Raw genomic sequence first — 18,673 nt, 5'->3', positions numbered from 1 at the left:
AAACTATGGGTGCACTCCGGAGGCCTTGCATAAAACAACCTGGAGTGTTTTCTTGCAATAACCAACAACTGGCTCTCCTAAATCACAGCCAAAAAGCAATGTGTGTAAATAGGAAAATTTAAAAATTACCACTACACATTTTCTCCAATTTTTTGACTAAAACGATTGCATCAAAGGCATCAAAATACTCCATATACAATACCTTGGGGTGTCAACTTTTCAAATATATGCACGCACATGACAAGAAAATAAATTGGGATATTTAAAAAAAAAAAAAAAGGTTTGGAAACAGCAAAGTGCTACTTGTACCTATTGCCCTATAACTTGCACAAAAAAAAGATAACATGTTAACATTCGGTATTTCTAAACTAAAGACAAAATTTAGAAACTATTTTGTATGGGTGTTTTTTGTCGGTTGTAGATGCGTAACAGGTCAAAGTTAGAAAAAGGGTTTTAAAAAAAAAATCATATTTTATAATTGTTTTATAGTAAATTATATGATATAATGAGAATAATGGTATCTTGAATCTATGGCCATTTAATGGCAAGAAAAAAGGTATATAATATGTGTGGGTACCGTAAACGAGTAAGAGGAAAATTACAGCTAACAACACAAACACTGCAAAATGGTTTCATTTTCAATCAAGTGTAACTTACTTTCAAATGTTTTATCTGCTGCTCTGTAATAGAGGAGGCTTCTGCATGGTCTAGCAAGCTATTAACAGAGTAGGAGATAAAACTTGTAATAGATTTGTGTACGTTTCAGCTGCTAAAAAATCTACAAAATAAATAAAAATATATAGAAATCAGCACCTGTAAGGTGTAATAGTCCAAACAATACACTCTAAATATCAAATAAATATATAAGTGCACTGTGTCTTTAGGATAAATACAAATAATAAAAAACTATTTTTAAAAAATGGTTTTCCCTTATTTGTATTTTATTTAAATACACAGATCACTTATATATTTATTTGTTTACCTTTTAATCTATGCCCAAACTAATAGATCTGTCTGGGATTTACCTTTGTAGTCTTGTTTATTGAATATTGAATAAGACTCCACAGATAAATCCCATCACACTGTTTATGTAGACTCTAATTACAAACAGGAGGCTTCTGCATGTCTAGCAAGCTATTAACAGAGTAGGAGATAAGACATTTTAAATTAAACAGAATTTACAATAAAAGTAGTGTAAACACTAGATGGCTCTTTACAGGAAGTGTTTAGGAAGATTGTGTAAGTCACATGCAGGAAGGTGTGCCTAGGGCCACATAAATAAAGTAATTTAACTCCTAAATGACAGAGCATTGAGCAGTGAGACTGCAGAGGCATGGTCTATACAACAAAGCTTTTTAGTTAAGCTAAAGTTGTTTTGGTGACTAGTGTAACTTTAAGAGGAATAATGTGCAATATGTTTATCTTGAAATACTGTGTTACTATGCTATGTAATAGCTGTAGGTTTGCCTGATGTGAAGGATTTTACATGAAAGGCATGGCCTGCAGTATGTATGAGCCCTATTTTGCTTGAGGGAACTCACTTAATAAGTTGCAAAGAGGATCACACAGGAAAAGAAGGATAATTAATTCATTGATTTCCCTTAAGTAACATAGATTTATTGTACATATCGCCTGTCAGCATTTAGAAGTTTTGTCGCTTATGGAGATCAGAGTACATGAAAGCTGTCCAGTGTATTTAATGCACTTCTAGTGAACCCCAAGATGTGTTTAACCACGAGAGGAGCAATGCATAAAGCACGGGGGTGTCAAACAGCTCCATTGCAACTCTTTACCAGCCGTTACCTTGACTTATTTCCCCAAATCTCCCACTCTGTATAACAATACCTCCCCCCTGCTCCCCAATTTAATTCTGAAACCCATGGACATAAAAGTTTAAATTTTTATTAATATTGTGGCTGATATGTATATATGTCGTCCTTGTTCAGGTATTTTATTTTTTAGTTATAGTGTTTATTTTTATATTATGCCACAACCCAAATCACTGATTCACTGATTACTTGTAGAATGTTAAGATTTCCCAGCACTGCCCAACAATCTATGGTCTCAGCAAATTACTAGGATGTGTACGTTTTTCACTGTCACATACTATAAGCAAAATTATCTGATAGATAACATATTTTTATAACAGTGATGAATGATATAGTAGGTCTAGCAAAGAAACTATTATGTTTAACAGTACTAGAGAGCACTAAACCTTCCTTCAATTCTCCATTTGCTCAACTTCTCTTTTATTTTACATTTATAAATAAATATGGGCCTGTGATGGAGTTATCTTTAGTCATATTATTTATTATTTATAACATGCTCGTTACGTATGAAGGCAATCATTGAAAAAACAAGCCTTCCTTCCACAGACTCGATGACCTTTAATAGGGCACAATGGAGCCAAACTGTGTATCTGTTCTATACAATGCCAGTATTTATTGAGATATATATTGCTCAACATCAGTGATAACTTCAGATATGACAGTTGCTGAAACTTGAATACAACCCAGGCAGCCATAAATTGTTTGAATATGAAGGGGGGGAAAAGCCGAAGTCCTGCATTTTCCCATTCAATACAGTTGTGCAGATAGCTTTCTTTCACTTGAGGTACTGTGTCTACAGAAGAATGGAATATCTGATGATCATCTAGGAATTCACTTCCAATATGCTACCATTTTTATATGGTTTCATCTTGTTGCATAAACATTGCCGTGCAGACTGTCATGTCGAGATTTATGCACAACCTGATGGCTAACTAAAAGCTCTTGCACGTGTCATTTCCTCCTTCAAATTTTGGACTAGTTTCATTTTTCAATTTACGTTGTATTTTGCATTTACATTTAACCCCCACTGTACCGGAATGGTTGTGCTACTCACTCCTATAAGTACTTTAATAGGGTTTACTGGACTGAGAGAATGAGGTACTGTCAGACGTGTTTAATTTATCTCTTTGACTTTAAAATTTAACAGGGAGAAATCAAAAGCCTTGGTTTTCTACCAGCTTAACTAGTTTTCTTACACAAACTACAATAGACTGCGTGCACTATAATGTAATCATGGATATGCACATAAGCTATGGGGCACATGCTATTTACTAAATCTGTTTGAGATATATATATATATATATATATATATATATATATTTATTTCCAGGTCCCAGCACTCGATGTTCCCGGTCTTTTTGTGCTCCGGTGCACAGTCTCCAACCAAAATATATATACCTAGTAGGGGGCACTCTGGAGTCTTGATAAAATAAATTAAAACTGCTGCTTTATTAAGCAAACACAGTGATAAACACAATAGTCAACGTTTCAGTCTATGCAGACTTTTTTCAAGACCTTGAAAAAAGTCTGCATAGACTGAAACATTGACTGTTGTGTTTATCACTGTGTTTGTCCTGTTGTACTTTTGACCCTGAAGAAGGTCCCGAGCGGGGAGCGAAACGTTGGTCGTTATGGTCGTCATTTTTAAACTATATTAATAAATTTTTGCTTTAAATCCGGAGAGCAACCTAATTTGGTGGATTTCTATTTCTTTGGAGCCTTGGTGATGCGTCCGGTGACGTTCCTTTTTGAGCGTGAGTGCAGGGGAATATTGCTATTTTTATATATATATATATATATATATATATATATATATTACACTGCCTCTTTCACCAGGCATGTTTTGATGTAGTGTGGTTTAGTGGCGGATCCAGGGGGGAAGGCAACAGGGCAATTGCTCCCCCCATCCCCTCCCCCCGAGAGCCAATGCTCTCCCCTGCAGGGCTGGTGCTATCCAAGCGCCGCCCCTGCTGGGTGCCTTCACGAACCCGAGGGGATATCAGAGATCTCCCTCACCGGTCTGCAGGCACTTTGCTTGCAGCTGGCCAGCTCCTGGGCCCCACCAGGACAAGAGGCTGGCAAGGCATTTGCCAGGGCGATTGGGGGGACGGCTTTTTTTGCCACCCACCAGAAAGTGCCGCCCAAGGCAAATGCCTTGCCAGCCTCGCAGTAAATACACCCCTGCTTCTTACACCGGGTGTTTCACGCACTGCTCCACACTTCCTCTATGTAAGATTTTTTATTCATTGTGCTATGCCTGGCGGTGCAAGGCTTTACTTATTGGCTGAGCTCAATCACATGAGGCTTTCAACTTATGGCCTCACCATGCATGGCAGGACTTAGCTCAGGAGAGCTAGTGGAAACTGCTAAAACAGGGTTTCTGACTCTGTCCAGAGCAGAGGTGTGGAGCAGTGCCAAGCGGACCCATGACAAGAAGTCAATCCATAACTAAATGGTCTCACTACTTACATTGAGGACATGCTAGAGCACTCCTGGTGCCATACCCATTTTAGTGGTCTGTAGTATTTATGCTGCTTAGAGTGTTCCTTTAATGTAAATCCATGCATTAACCAAACTGTTTCCAGACACACATTTAATACATCATTCTTTGCACAAATTTTTTTTTTATATCACTTTTGTGTATGTATATCATTCTTTTTTTTACTGTTCTGTGCAACTCTTTTTTCCTTATTAACATTATGCTAATACATATATAAACTTCAAAGTAGTTGAATATTTTTTTATTATGATTAGTATTATTAGACTATGAACAAAATTATATATACTTAATAACACAAACAACCTAGCTCTGCGTTTTTAGGTCTATTAATTATAATTGCAAATTAGTCTCATTATAATTATGAAGTCCTTTTCTAAATACACACTGGTAAACAGTGCTGATCAGAGAAATACACAAATATTTTAACAGGAAATGTTGGACAAGATAGCAGTGAATCATGCCAGAAGCATTATCTTGGAAAGGTGCATCGACTGGAAATTTGTCTAATAGGGCATACAATTATGTTGTCCTAGGAATCACTTTGAAGAGTGGTTGATGGACTACAAGATGTACTTTCTGGATATCATTTAACGGCAATGAAAGACTTAGATTACAGCAGTTATTATCCTAAATAGTGGAAGAAATCTGAGACAAGATACCAGGAACTATATATAATTATGACACCAATATTGATTTTATTTATTATTTTTTTGCTTTTGTACATTCTCGTCATTTCAGTTATTTAGCTGGTGATTGGCAAGTTATGTATAATTAGGCAGTAAGTAGATTTTGAAGACTTTGTTTCCCTCTGCTACATTACCTACTTTGCCCATAGTGCCATTTTAGGGGGTCTTTGGGGGTAAATCAGCTTTTTCTTTGACCCAAGATCACTCCCCTCACACAGCTGCAGTGTTCACATAATGTGCTGTTGTCATTCACCAATATCCATTATTATTAAGATTTTAATCACTGTTGTATTGTTATTATTGCACCCTGAAGTAGAGAGTTAGAAAAGTCTCAGTAAGTAACCGTTGCTACTCGGCTCTACATGACACACAAGTAACATGCAGCAGTCAGGCAAGTGACAGTGATTTTAAATAACAGCTGATAATGAAAGAAGATCACTCAAAATGGCTGCATACACTGGATAACGGGGGGAAGGTGGTGGAGGGAATATCTGAAAAACTTCAACATACAACATTACGTTATTAAAGGACTCGTAGTAATCATTTAACAAGTGAAGCTGGACATACATACATACTGGGGTCAAGTCCTGGGGAATAAAGTGTGGGAACTCACCCAAGATCCCCCCCCCCAAAAAAAATAATAATAATATACACTCGTATGCATATATAAACGCGTGCACACACACACACTCAGACACACACATTCACTCACAGACACACATACACTCATACACACACAAAGATACACTCACAGACACACACTCACAGACACACACTCACAGACACATACACTCACAGACACATACACTCACACACATACACCCACATACTCAGACACACACTAACATGCACACAGACAAACACACTCACAGACACACACACATACACTCACACATACACTCACAGACACACACACACACACTCACACACACACACACACTCACTCACAGACACTCACACATACACTCACAGACACACACACACACTCACTCACAGACACTCACACATACACTCACAGACACACACACACACACACACTCACAGACACACACACATACACTCACAGAAACACACAAATTATTATTATTTTTTTAAATTACAAAAATTTCCACCCAGCCTCCCTGCCTGGAGAGCTGGCGTGGACCTGTCCCTGGGGTCCAGTGGGGCTTCAGTGAGGAGGGCGCCTGTCTCCCGGTCAGACATTATATTCTGGCTCCCGGCATCAGCAAACGGCATGCGACGGAGCAGAGCAGAGAGACCACAGCTCCCTTGCCCTGTTTGACAGGGAGACAGGTGCCCACCGGGCGGGTCCATCAGGTTGCCCCCCCCACGACAGGGGGAACACAGGGGGCATATGGGGGTGGCATTTTTTTCTGCCCCCTGAGTGCCTGTAGGAACAACGGGAACAGCGTTCCTGCTGTGAAACAAGTGCAGGAACACCGTTCCCACGCGTTCCTTCAGGACTCGAGCCCTGCATACATATATAGATATAGGATCGTATAAAAAGTATATATTATAAAAGACTGAGAAATCTCTTTATTAATCAAAACTGCAACTGAACCTAAAATATATTTATGACATTGCACACTGTTGAAATGATTATTTGCATATTTTATTTAATGTCAACTTTTTTTTTGTGCAGACTTGGACTGAAACAGTTGCATCCCCAGGCAAGGTTAGTATGTGAGCTTTGTGTGTTTAATCCCTGGTCATCATTTGTTATTAAAAAAAAAAAAGGGTTCACATAATTTCAGAGGCTCAGTCTTCAGAATGTTTAGAATGAATATCAGTTAAAAAAAAAATAATCATCCAACAATATGTATTAAACAATTGTACAAAATATATTACTTATACCCATTTGCTTTTATTCTTATTATATAAGAATAAGATAGATACTTTCCTTGACTCCCCTACCTTAATCTTTAAACTATTATGGCAAAGAATTGTCCACATTGACATTTAGTAATAATGTGCTCTTTTTATTTATTATAGAAAATGTACTTATGGTGCTATACCGGGGATATAGGCTACATTTGTTACAGTGGTTCTGATGGGCCATTGTGAAATCTCATACTTCATACTTTAGTGTTTATTTATTTATTCCATGTGTCTGCTACCCTTTCTGTATTTTCACATACTACCATAAGTATTTCTCCTGGCAGCTTGTAGACATGCTCTGTATTTCTAGCATTGTTTTTACTGTTTCTGTTTCTACAGTATCTTATAAGACAAACGATGCCTGTAAAATATAAACAGAAATCCAAACTAGCAAGTAAACCCATGAAGATTAAAACATTTTTTTTTTTTTTTTAATAATATCTAGTAATTGAGCCTTACAACAAATTTAGCTGAGCATGTAGGACTGATGATAGTGCTCCTTAACCCTGAACAGGGGGTTCCCATATTATCTACTTGTTTTAATCTCTTAATGTATTTGAAAGGTTCTGTGTTTAAATGTTTGTATCATGGTTTCTCTTGTCTCTGTTCAAATCATGCACAAAAGAAAAGTAGAGTAAATTTAAAGAAAAAATAATTACATTATTTTGATCTTGTTCCAGCCACTGCATAAATTGCATAAACCTCTCTGATCTGAGAGGTGGGGGCTTTCATTTTGGGGGTTTTGATTCTTAGTTTAGTCATATCTTTAGACATCCAATCCAAATGCTGGAAAAATAATCATTTGGTTAATGAGAGATAAAATTGCTACCAAGAGTCCAATAAAAACATACTTATTGTTAAATATCATGGAAGACATAGGTTTACACAGTATATCTGCCATGTTTGCAAGAATATTTTTCATACTCTGTGGTCTCATCATCTTTTCAGCTGCTGTCCCCCATCTTCTGCTGTTCTTTCCTCTGCCATTGCTTTCACCATTCCAGTTGCTTGCTTTTCTCCCATGTCCAATCCTCACCTCCGATTACTCTTGCACATTTTCCATTGTTCTCCTCTTTCCATTGAAATATCACTGTCTACCACAGTTTCTTTTTCTTTTTTGTCTACTGATGATAAAGTAGCAATGGGACAATATGTATTTTTAAAGGTCTTTTTTTCCATTGTCAGTGCTCGCTTCACCTCTTTCATTGTTGTTGATCCTTACATTTCTACTTTTCTTTCTCTCAAATTTCTTTCTGTCTTGAGTCCATTTGCTTTTCCCTCTCCCATGGCTTCCCCCATAAGTTACATAGCATAACACTGGCATTGCTAAATTAAAAAAAATACCTGGGGGTTGTGGCAGAGCCACCGAGGAAGATGACCACATGTTTGTCCTCCACAACCTTTACTTGCACCTGCACATGCATGCCTTTGTGGGACAGGGCAAATGGCAGCAATACCCCATGGTTTTGCACCGTCATAACCCATAGTTTTTTGAACAATCAGATGATATTGATACCGGAGAAACTGACGGAAGCCAAGCACAGAGAGATGGACACAGGTTTCTTCAGGAAGGAAGAGATTCTTTATTCGATTCACCGACCGGGACTCAGAGGGACTAATGTCACCAAAAAACAGCAAAGTCTGAGTCCTGATCATACAGTGTAGGTCCCTTATATAGGCATGTAGCTCCTCCCATAATAAGTTCAACCTACACATACTCTTATCTAATAAACCAAATAGAGACTAAATTCCTGTTTGACCACATGGCTTGCCCAGCACAAGGGAGGAGGGGAAATACTCATATATCCTGTATTCCTACATATGCTCCTTACACTACTGATTGTATCTTAGCTACGTGTAACTAACTAACTGATACATCAACATATGCAAGTGCACATACCACGTGGCAATCTTGTCCTAGTAAATTTATTTTTACTGAGATTCCACCACATTCCCCCCTTTGATGCTTCTGATATTTCACAATTCCAGATGCATCACTTAACCATAGTTTGCTTACACCTCAAGTTGCCATGAACCAGACCAGACTTTGCGACTCCCTAAGGACATGAATCTCTCAACATTCCTCTTCCTGTACTAGTTCTCCCTGATTTAGAGCCTCATACCTATATATAGCCATTATCTGTGCAGCAGCCTTTCTCTCTGCTATATTTTATATAATGCTCTGCACAGACCTAACTACCAAAGGAATAAGACATGGTAGGAGAAGACACAGCATCAAGATTGGCATGACTCCACCTACCAATGCCTTAAGTACTCCAAACTGCTCATACCAGTTACCAAACCAACTACTTGGATTATACCCTTTTCATACCTGAGTAGGCACATGCGCTAGTTTAACCATATGGCTAGTAAGCTCAGCTATTGCTTGCCCTTCATCATCTATTTGAAGACAACAATTGCTTAGGTTAAACTTCCCACATACACCTCCCTCTACTGCCAATAGGTAATCCAAGGCTAATCTATTTTGGTAAACGGCTGTCCTCATCCTAGTATTATGTTTCGCTAGGAGATTGAGCGCTTGCGATGTCTCGTTGGTAATTATCTCAACCACTGCCTGTAACCTTATAATACGGTTGAGCATATATATTGGGGTTCTATATCCAAAAAGTACCATCCTCTGCCCATGTAGCTGGCCCATAATAATCTATAATATGCTGGGGAGGCCATTCATTATCTTCCCAGGTACCTATCTCTAGGGGTCCCCTTTTCTTCCTATGATTTACATCATATACCTTAACTCCCAAAGTCTCTCCTGTTTCAATAGGCAACAAGAAGAAGGATGGTTTGAGCATACCTAACACACATGCCCCTTCCCAGTCCTGTGGTAACTCCGAATAGGCTTTCTTACCACAGATCCAGTACAAATTTGCTGGGGCTTTCCAACTAGATGTAGTAGATAGGTCAAACCACACGTCCTTTAAATTGGTATAACTTGCAAACGGGTTAGGTGGTTCTGAGACATTTGAAGCCGACCACCAAGTTGTATTCTTTGTATTATCATCATAAGCTTTTTGCCCTAGACAAGTAAATTCTCCTACAGATGTATTAAACATTATTCCTTTCCTTGCTATGCAAACATAACCTATAATGGAGGTCTTTAATCGCCACTCAGATTTACCTCTAACACTCATTTCATAATCAGCTTGAGAAGATGTTATCTGTTCAATTGTCTCAGAACCGGAATACATTACCTCCTTTGCTTCCCAGGGCCATTGGTCTCCCATATTAGTACCTCCACACACATAGCAGTTGGTTACATTAAGACTACCAGCAATACTCTCGGCTAGATCAATAAACATGTTCTTAGCATTATGGGGGATCTTATTTTCTACACTCATCTCTTCATAAAAATAATGGAAAACCTGATGAGTTTGGGATGCTACGGTATCGGTCTCTATCCCTATAAATAATATTGTCCCAGGATCCAAACCCGTCCAATATATCTGGAACCCAAATAAGTTTCCGAACCTATCTATAAACTGTTCAGGATTATTAATAAGTATATGGACTGGGTTACACTCCATAGACTTACAATATGGTTTGGTAGGCAACTTAGTAACAATCATATCCTTATCTACTGTCTGTCCCCAAGTTGCCCACCCTACACAAGACCAATATGGACAATAATTATAATTCTTATTTGGGCATTTTGGATCTATATACTTGTTCTTACTACTGGGGCAAATATAACTATCATTAGACCCATACGTTCTTTCCCATTTAAGATCCCCGCATATATTCCACGGTTTTCTACCACTTGATATCGCCTTACATGCATCAAATAGCAGAACACCCGAAGAATGTATGGTTTCTAGTATTGTCTTATTTATTAGGGTCCCCTGTGAGTCTCCATTCCGAAGGGTCAACCAAATTGTACGGGGTTGATACTCTGGATTGAAGCACTTAGGTTCTCCTACTCCTAAATGGCATACACTATAATCTATACCTAAGTATCTACACCTAGATACATATCCTTTACACTCATAGTCTAATGCCAAATAAGAGTCTGGGAAATATGATTACCTGTTTTAGTAGTCCTAATGCAAACCTCACAGCCAGGTGTGTCGGTACCTCTACCTTCCTGAATAATTAAAAACACAAATATATACACTATCAAATACATTTCTCCTGACATCTTTATCCTAATTCTTCGTCCGTGTGATGGCACCTCAGCTTCCAGGATGTAAGGGCTGCAATGAATGGAGTCCTTCAAGTCCTCTCTTCCCTTCACAGAGGTCCCTTCAAGACACTCTGGCTATGTAACGTGGGTAGGTGGTCAGGCTTTATTATGGCCGTCAAAACACCCACTTGCTGATCTCTTTGATTACTCTAGAAGTCCCAATATTTCCTCGTCACTCCGACTGAGTTACACGCTTTAACCGGATCTTGCAGGGATTCTCTGGATCTGGTGTAGCTTGCCAAGAATCTACTGCTGCTGGTTTAACCCTGGAGTGATGAATCCACGGAGTCACTTCAGCCACCTTTATAGCTGTAGGGGTAGACAAAAGAACAACATAAGGACCCCTCCACTTTGGCCCCAATGGTACACTGTTCCACTCCTTTATCCAAACTTGATGATAACAATGGACAGGTGGATAAATATTCACAGGTAATCTATTTTGTACCCATTTCTGTACCTCCTCCATAGTTTTACCCAACTCTACAATATGCTGCCGGGTAATTCCTTCTCCCAACTGACTCAAATCCCCCCTTAAGTTACCAAGTACAGGAGGTGGACGCCCATACATGATTTCAAAAGGTGAGAGACCCATCCTTCTGGTAGGTGTACTACGAATGCGCAACAGAGCTATGGGCAAAAGAACATTCCACTTAAGTTGAGTTTCTTGACACATCTTTGACAATTGGTTCTTAATAGTTCTGTTCATCCTTTCCACTTTCCCAGAACTCTGAGGTCTATATGCCGTATGAAGCTTCCACTTAATACCAAGCATGTGAGTCAGTTGTTGTAGGCACTGGTGAACAAAGGCTGGACCATTATCCGATCCTATAGAACATGGTAGTCCATATCGGGGTATTATTTATCGCAACAGAAATCGCACAACTTCTCCTGCTTTCTCTGTACGAGTAGAACATGCTTCTACCCATCCTGATTAGGTACACACAACTACTAGTAGGTAGCGATGTCTGCCGGATTTAGGCATTACCGTATAGTCTATTTGAAGATCGGACATTGGGAGTCCCCCCATATACTGGACTCCCGGTGGTTTCACTGGTCCTTGCCTTGCGTTATTCTTGGCACATATCATACATCTTCGTACAATGGCTTGAGTCAAGTTGGACAATCTTGGTATGTAGAAATGTTTCCTGAGAGATTCTTCCATACTATCTCTTCCAGAATGTGTCCCGTTATGATAATTCTGGACAATTTCTACAGCTAGTGATGCTGGAATGACTATTCTTCCATCTTCTAACTGATACCAATTATTCTCCAGGTACTTCCCAGCTTCAGTCTTTTACCACTCTTCTTCTTGAGCTGTATAAACTGGAGTCCATTGAGACAGTGGGGTCGGTATAAGAGCAGCTATATGTTCCACATACTCCTGTTTTCCTGATTCAGCGCCACGCTTAGCTGCATTATCTGCCATCCGGTTTCCTTTTGTTACATCACCATCACCTTTCAGATGCGCTCGACAATGTATGATACCAACTTCTTTCGGTTCCCACACGGCTTCCAGTAGTTGTAATATCTCAGCTGCGTACTTGATTTCTTTACCCTCTGAGTTCAGTAGTCCTCTTTCTTTATACAAAGCTCCATGGGCATGAGTGGTTAAAAACGCATACTTGGAGTCCGTGTAGATGTTCACCCTCAAACCTTCAGCCAATTGTAACGCTCGTGTGAGTGCGATTAGTTCTGCCTTCTGTGCCGATGTTCTTTTTGACAATGGCCGAGCTTCTATCACCTTGTCTATGGTTGTCACTGCATATCCTGCATAGCGAATCCCTTCTTTCACATAACTACTGCCGTCCGTATAGTACTGGACATCAGGGTTCCGGATGGTCTACTTGAAAACACTTCATCCATCACCTCCAGGCAATCATGTTGACTCTCAGTAGGTTGTGGCAAAAGGGTAGCTGGATTCAAGGTGTTAACAGTCTCTAGATGCACTCTCGGGTTTTCACATAACATAGCTTGATACTGAGTCATGCGGCTATTGCTAAACCAATGATTGCCTTTATAGTCTAGCAACGTCTGTACTGCGTGCAGGACTCGCACGTAGAGTTCCTGACCCAGAGTAAGCTTATCAGCTTCGGCTACCAGCAGGGCGGCAGCAGCTACGGCTCTTAGACAAGGTGGAAGACCACTGGCCACTGCATCCAATTGTTTGGACATATATGCAACAGGTCGTTGCCATGATCCCAAGTACTGTGTCAACACTCCCACAGCCATTCTTCTTTGCTCGTGTACATATAAGTAGAATGGACGTGTATGATCAGGTAGACCTAATGCTGGGGCGCTCATCAACGCCTTCTTCACATCTTCAAATGCCTTTTGCTGTTCAGGGGTCCACAGGAAGGGATCATGTTCTGTACCTTTTATAGCTGCATAAAGAGGTTTCGCCAATATCGCATAACTGGGAATCCATATCCTACAGAAGCCTGCTGCCCCCAAGAATTCCCACACTTGTCTTCTATTCTTGGGTATTGGTATTTGGCATACAGCTTCTTTTCTCTCTGGCCCCATTATCCTTTGACCTTCAGAGATATGGAATCCCAGATACTTGACAGTTGGCTGACACAACTGAGCTTTCTTCCTAGACACCTTGTATCCTGCCTTCCAGAGAATGTGCAGTAGATCATGTGTTGCTTGCTGACATATTTCTCTTGTAACTGCCGCTATCAACAAATCATCTATGTATTGTAATAGTACATACTCTCCTGGGATGGACTTGAAATCCAGTAAGTCTTGACTTAAAGCTGATCCAAATAGGGTAGGCGAATTTTTAAAACCTTGGGGCAGTCTTGTCCAAGTCATCTGGCGTTTCGAGCCCGTTACAGCATTTTCCCATTGGAATGCAAAAATACACTGGCTTTCCGCAGCAATTCGAAGGCAAAAGAAGGCATCTTTGAGATCCAAAACTGTGAAGTAGGTAGCCCCGCCCGGAATTAAAGCAAGCAGGTTATATGGATTGGGTACAACTGGATGTATACTCACTACCGCATCATTGACTGCTCTCAAGTCCTGCACAGGGCGATACTCATCTGTACCGGGCTTTTGAACAGGCAACAATGGGGTGTTCCAGGGGAAAGTACAGAATTTTAGGATACCATACCTTATGAACTTATCCAAATAAGATTGTATGTTCTTCTTGGCCTTTTGTGGAATATGATATTGTCTCAGGCTTACTGGATAAACCCCAAGCTTTAGTTCGATATGAATTGGTGGGATATTACGAGCAAGTCCTGGTGGGTTATTCTCTGCCCACACTCCTGGTATATTGAACAAGGATTCATCACTCTTAGGGTTTTGGCTAGTCAACACTGTATAAAGTCGCCACTCTTCTTCCTTTGGTACAGATATTGTCATTATACCTGAGGGTCTCTGCGCTGCTGGGTAGTATCTATCTCCACTAACACTTCCTCTATTATTCCCACTATTTCCTCCAGAACCTCCTCTACCTCTCGCTCTACCTATAATTACTGCTATATCCTGCCCTAGGTCTGTCTCTCTCATACTGTTCCCTTCGTGGACACTCACTTCTCCAATGCCCTTCTTCCCTACAGTACGCGCATTGGTTCCTACTCAAAGGTTCCCCATTCCACTTACTCTCGCCTTTATCCGTTCCCCTATACACTTCCTTTTCCCTTCTATCTACGCCTGCGATAGCTACCGCTAGCATATCTGCTTTCCTACGCATCTTTCGCTCTTCCTCCTTCTTCGTCTCTGTCTCCCTATTCATATATACCTTATTTGCTATTTCCATTAGTTGGGTTATAGACATCCCTACAAACCCTTCTAACTTCTGTAGCTTGCGCTTTATATCTCCGTAGGCCTGGCTGACAAAGGCAGAGTTAACCATTCGGGAATTCTCAGGAGCCTCTGGATTAAAGGGGGTATACAAACAGTATGCCTCCAATAATCGGTCATAAAAGACACTGGGCGATTCATCACATTTCTGTAATACCTCAGCCGTCTTAGACATATTAATCGCCGTCTTCCCTCCGGCTTTCATGCCAGCAATAATAGCGTCCCTGTATGCTTTTAAATGGGCCATATCTGTGCCATTGATATTCCACTCCCGGATCAGTGGTTGGATAATGTGCTGCGGCCCATGCTGCCGGGTTGGCCTGATTTTGTGTATGGGCCACTTCTTCCAGCGCTTTAATTGCCGCTTGGTTTATCCTTGTCCTTTCCTCGTTATTAAACAATGTCATAAGCAGTTGCTGGCAATCAGCCCAAGTGGGATTATGTGTCTGGACTATGGAGGTAAACAAATCCGTCATGGCTTGAGGCTTTTCGGTGTATGAGGAGTTATGGGTCTTCCCATTAAATAGATCAGTACTGGATCAGCATATTGTATCTGGCCGTCACCGTTAATGTGTGTCGGGCCAGGTGTCAGTCGAAGAGGCATTTGATAATGTCGGGGTTGGAGGGTACCGGTCATTTGTCGGGTTAGTATGGGGCTTCGTTTAGGAACATCAGTTAGGGGTTCCGGTTGAGGGGTAGTAAGACAAGGGGATGGGGACGCTTTACTGAGGGGGAGGTCAGCAAGTAAAATATTCTGGGCCGGGCTAGGAGGAGCCTGACCAGGAACTAGAAATGGCGCCCAATCTGGGTAGGTGGAGTTAACAGAGGTAGGTACTGAAAGGGGAGGGTTTAAAACAAGAGGGCTGGGCTCTGAGCTAGAGGAGGGGTTACGTGGGGACAACGGGGCAAGGGGAGTAGCGTTACCAACAGCACCTCCTCTTCCTCTTCCGGTGGAGGAGGAGTAAGGGGGTGGCATGGGGATCTCGGACTCAGGAGGCGTTTCCAAAATGGGCGTAATTACGACCTTAGTGGACAGGTGAGTTCTGGCCACCATGAGGCGACATTGTTCCTCGTGGCATACCCGGATCCATTTTGGCGAGTCATTTACGGCCTGCTTCCAACAGTCAATATACGGAAACTGCCCGTAAAGTTCAGGCCTACCTGATACAGCCACGTGTACACGCTATACCAGATTAGGGTCCAAACTGCCACGTGGTGGCCATGCAGCAACCAAAGTAGGCCATTCCCTACTACATAAAGTAGTCAGGCGTGTTGGAGACATCTTTACCCAAAAATCGTATACAGTGTATCCCTTTTTAAAGTTCTTCAACATACATCCTAAGGGATCCATCACCGTTGAATCTGACGCACCCATACCAACAATGAAGCATCGTCTCCAACAGAAACTAAACAAACACACTTCCAACATTCACACCCGTTCCCTCGGCAACAGCACCACGTGGTACAGTTACTAAGCGAAACGCACACAACAAAACACTCAGGGAATTCCCGTACACACACAGCTGTTACACCAGTCACTAAATAACTATTACTGTGCCTTTTGGCGAAACTATACAGTCACCCACGCTATAATTCCCTATATCTGAATTACCCGTCTATAACATACCCCAGTAACATCTACTTTACAAACAGTAGTTATAGTACGGTTAGCATTGGTTAGAGTACAATTTAAAGTCACAGTTCAATTAGTAATGGTTATGGTGTTAAACATACAACATAGACGACAGTTATTAGTAGTTATTTACAGTATCAGTAATTAAACATGGTTATGGTACCATGCGCTATAATACAGTTACACACTATTCACACTCTCGCTAGATGGCAGAGCTCACGCTATCTAGCAAGATATACATGCTACTACAACAATCTTTAACACATTTACAATTCCCAACTAATCTATTGGCCAGTACCTTGATGGACTACCTAAAACTATCTACATCCGTTTTGGTTAGCCACACTGCCCAAGCACCACATATAGCGAACTAGAGGGCGGAATTTACACAGAACCCTCTTAGTCTAAATACTCTATCAAAAATCTAGTGGGTTCCAAATTTACACGCCTTCCCACTTAGCCAAGATAGGTTGAGATCTAGCGGACCGAATTTACACAGACGCCGCTTAGTCTCCCGGTCCCTCCGACCTAGCGCACGTAATATACACCCTAGAACGCTAGTCTAGACAAGACACCGGTGTCCGGCTTGGGCTATTTACACCAGAACCCAGCCTGACTCCAAACCAAAATTAAACGGGCTGACTACAGGGTGTTTAATTGAGTGGTGCGCCTTCGCTCCTTCCCTCCACTGGAGGGGGCAGATTCCATGCACAAATAACCCCTTATGGGCCTACCGCACAATCGGTATCCAATACCCCTAGTGGGTCCACCGTCTAAAACAGTAGTCGTCTTACCTCCTCGTTCCTGAACCTGGGTTCACAGTCATCGACGGGGGCACTCCAGCACTAACTACAGGGAGTGCAGAATTATTAGGCAAGTTGTATTTTTGAGGATTAATTTTATTATTGAACAACAACCATGTTCTCAATGAACCCAAAAAACTCATTAATATCAAAGCTGAATATTTTTGGAAGTAGTTTTTAGTTTGTTTTTAGTTATAGCTATTTTAGGGGGATATCTGTGTGTGCAGGTGACTATTACTGTGCATAATTATTAGGCAACTTAACAAAAAACAAATATATACCCATTTCAATTATTTATTTTTACCAGTGAAACCAATATAACATCTCAACATTCACAAATATACATTTCTGACATTCAAAAACATAACAAAAACAAATCAGTGACCAATATAGCCACCTTTCTTTGCAAGGACACTCAAAAGCCTGCCATCCATGGATTCTGTCAGTGTTTTGATCTGTTCACCATCAACATTGCGTGCAGCAGCAACCACCGCCTCCCAGACACTGTTCAGAGAGGTGTACTGTTTTCCCTCCTTGTAAATCTCACATTTGATGATGGACCACAGGTTCTCAATGGGGTTCAGTTCAGGTGAACAAGGAGGCCATGTCATTAGATTTTCTTCTTTTATACCCTTTCTTGCCAGCCACGCTGTGGAGTACTTGGACGCGTGTGATGGAGCATTGTCCTGCATGAAAATCATGTTTTTCTTGAAGGATGCAGACTTCTTCCTGTACCACTGCTTGAAGAAGGTGTCTTCCAGAAACTGGGAGTTGAGCTTGACTCCATCCTCAACCCGAAAAGGCCCCACAAGCTCATCTTTGATGATACCAGCCCAAACCAGTACTCCACCTCCACCTTGCTGGCGTCTGAGTCGGACTGGAGCTCTCTGCCCTTTACCAATCCATCCATCTGGCCCATCAAGACTCACTCTCATTTCATCAGTCCATAAAACCTTAGAAAAATCAGTCTTGAGATATTTCTTGGCCCAGTCTTGACGTTTCAGCTTGTGTGTCTTGTTCAGTGGTGGTCGTCTTTCAGCCTTTCTTACCTTGGCCATGTCTCTGAGTATTGCACACCTTGTGCTTTCGGGCACTCCAGTGATGTTGCAGCTCTGAAATATGGCCAAACTGGTGGCAAGTGGCATCTTGGCAGCTGCACGCTTGACTTTTCTCAGTTCATGGGCACTTATTTTGCGCCTTGGTTTCTCCACACGCTTCTTGCGACCCTGTTGACCATTTTGAATGAAACACTTGATTGTTCGATGATCACGCTTCAGAAGCTTTGCAATTTTAAGAGTGCTGCATCCCTCTGCAAGATATCTCACTATTTTTAACT

The 18,673-nt window shown here is 41.0% G+C and overlaps 1 protein-coding gene across 5 annotated transcripts in view; it reads left to right on the top strand.

Moving 5' to 3' along the window:
• The window catches only part of SLC24A2 (solute carrier family 24 member 2), a 284,348-nt gene that overhangs the window by 139,628 nt on the left and 126,047 nt on the right, over positions 1–18,673 (top strand). For 4 of the 5 annotated variants that reach the window (XM_063455237.1, XM_063455238.1, XM_063455240.1 and 1 more), the window contains exon 4: positions 6,658–6,690. The exons of the other annotated variant lie outside the window; for it this stretch is intronic. In XM_063455237.1, the coding sequence (XP_063311307.1) occupies positions 6,658–6,690 (33 nt within the window). The remainder of the gene's footprint in view (positions 1–6,657; positions 6,691–18,673) is intronic. 5 annotated transcript variants of the gene reach the window in all.

The sequence above is a fragment of the Pelobates fuscus genome, chromosome 5 (assembly GCF_036172605.1).
Source record: "Pelobates fuscus isolate aPelFus1 chromosome 5, aPelFus1.pri, whole genome shotgun sequence".
Lineage (NCBI taxonomy): Eukaryota > Metazoa > Chordata > Amphibia > Anura > Pelobatidae > Pelobates > Pelobates fuscus.
The sequence above is the reverse complement of the archived record's forward strand: the minus strand, read 5'-3'. Positions and strand labels throughout refer to the sequence as shown.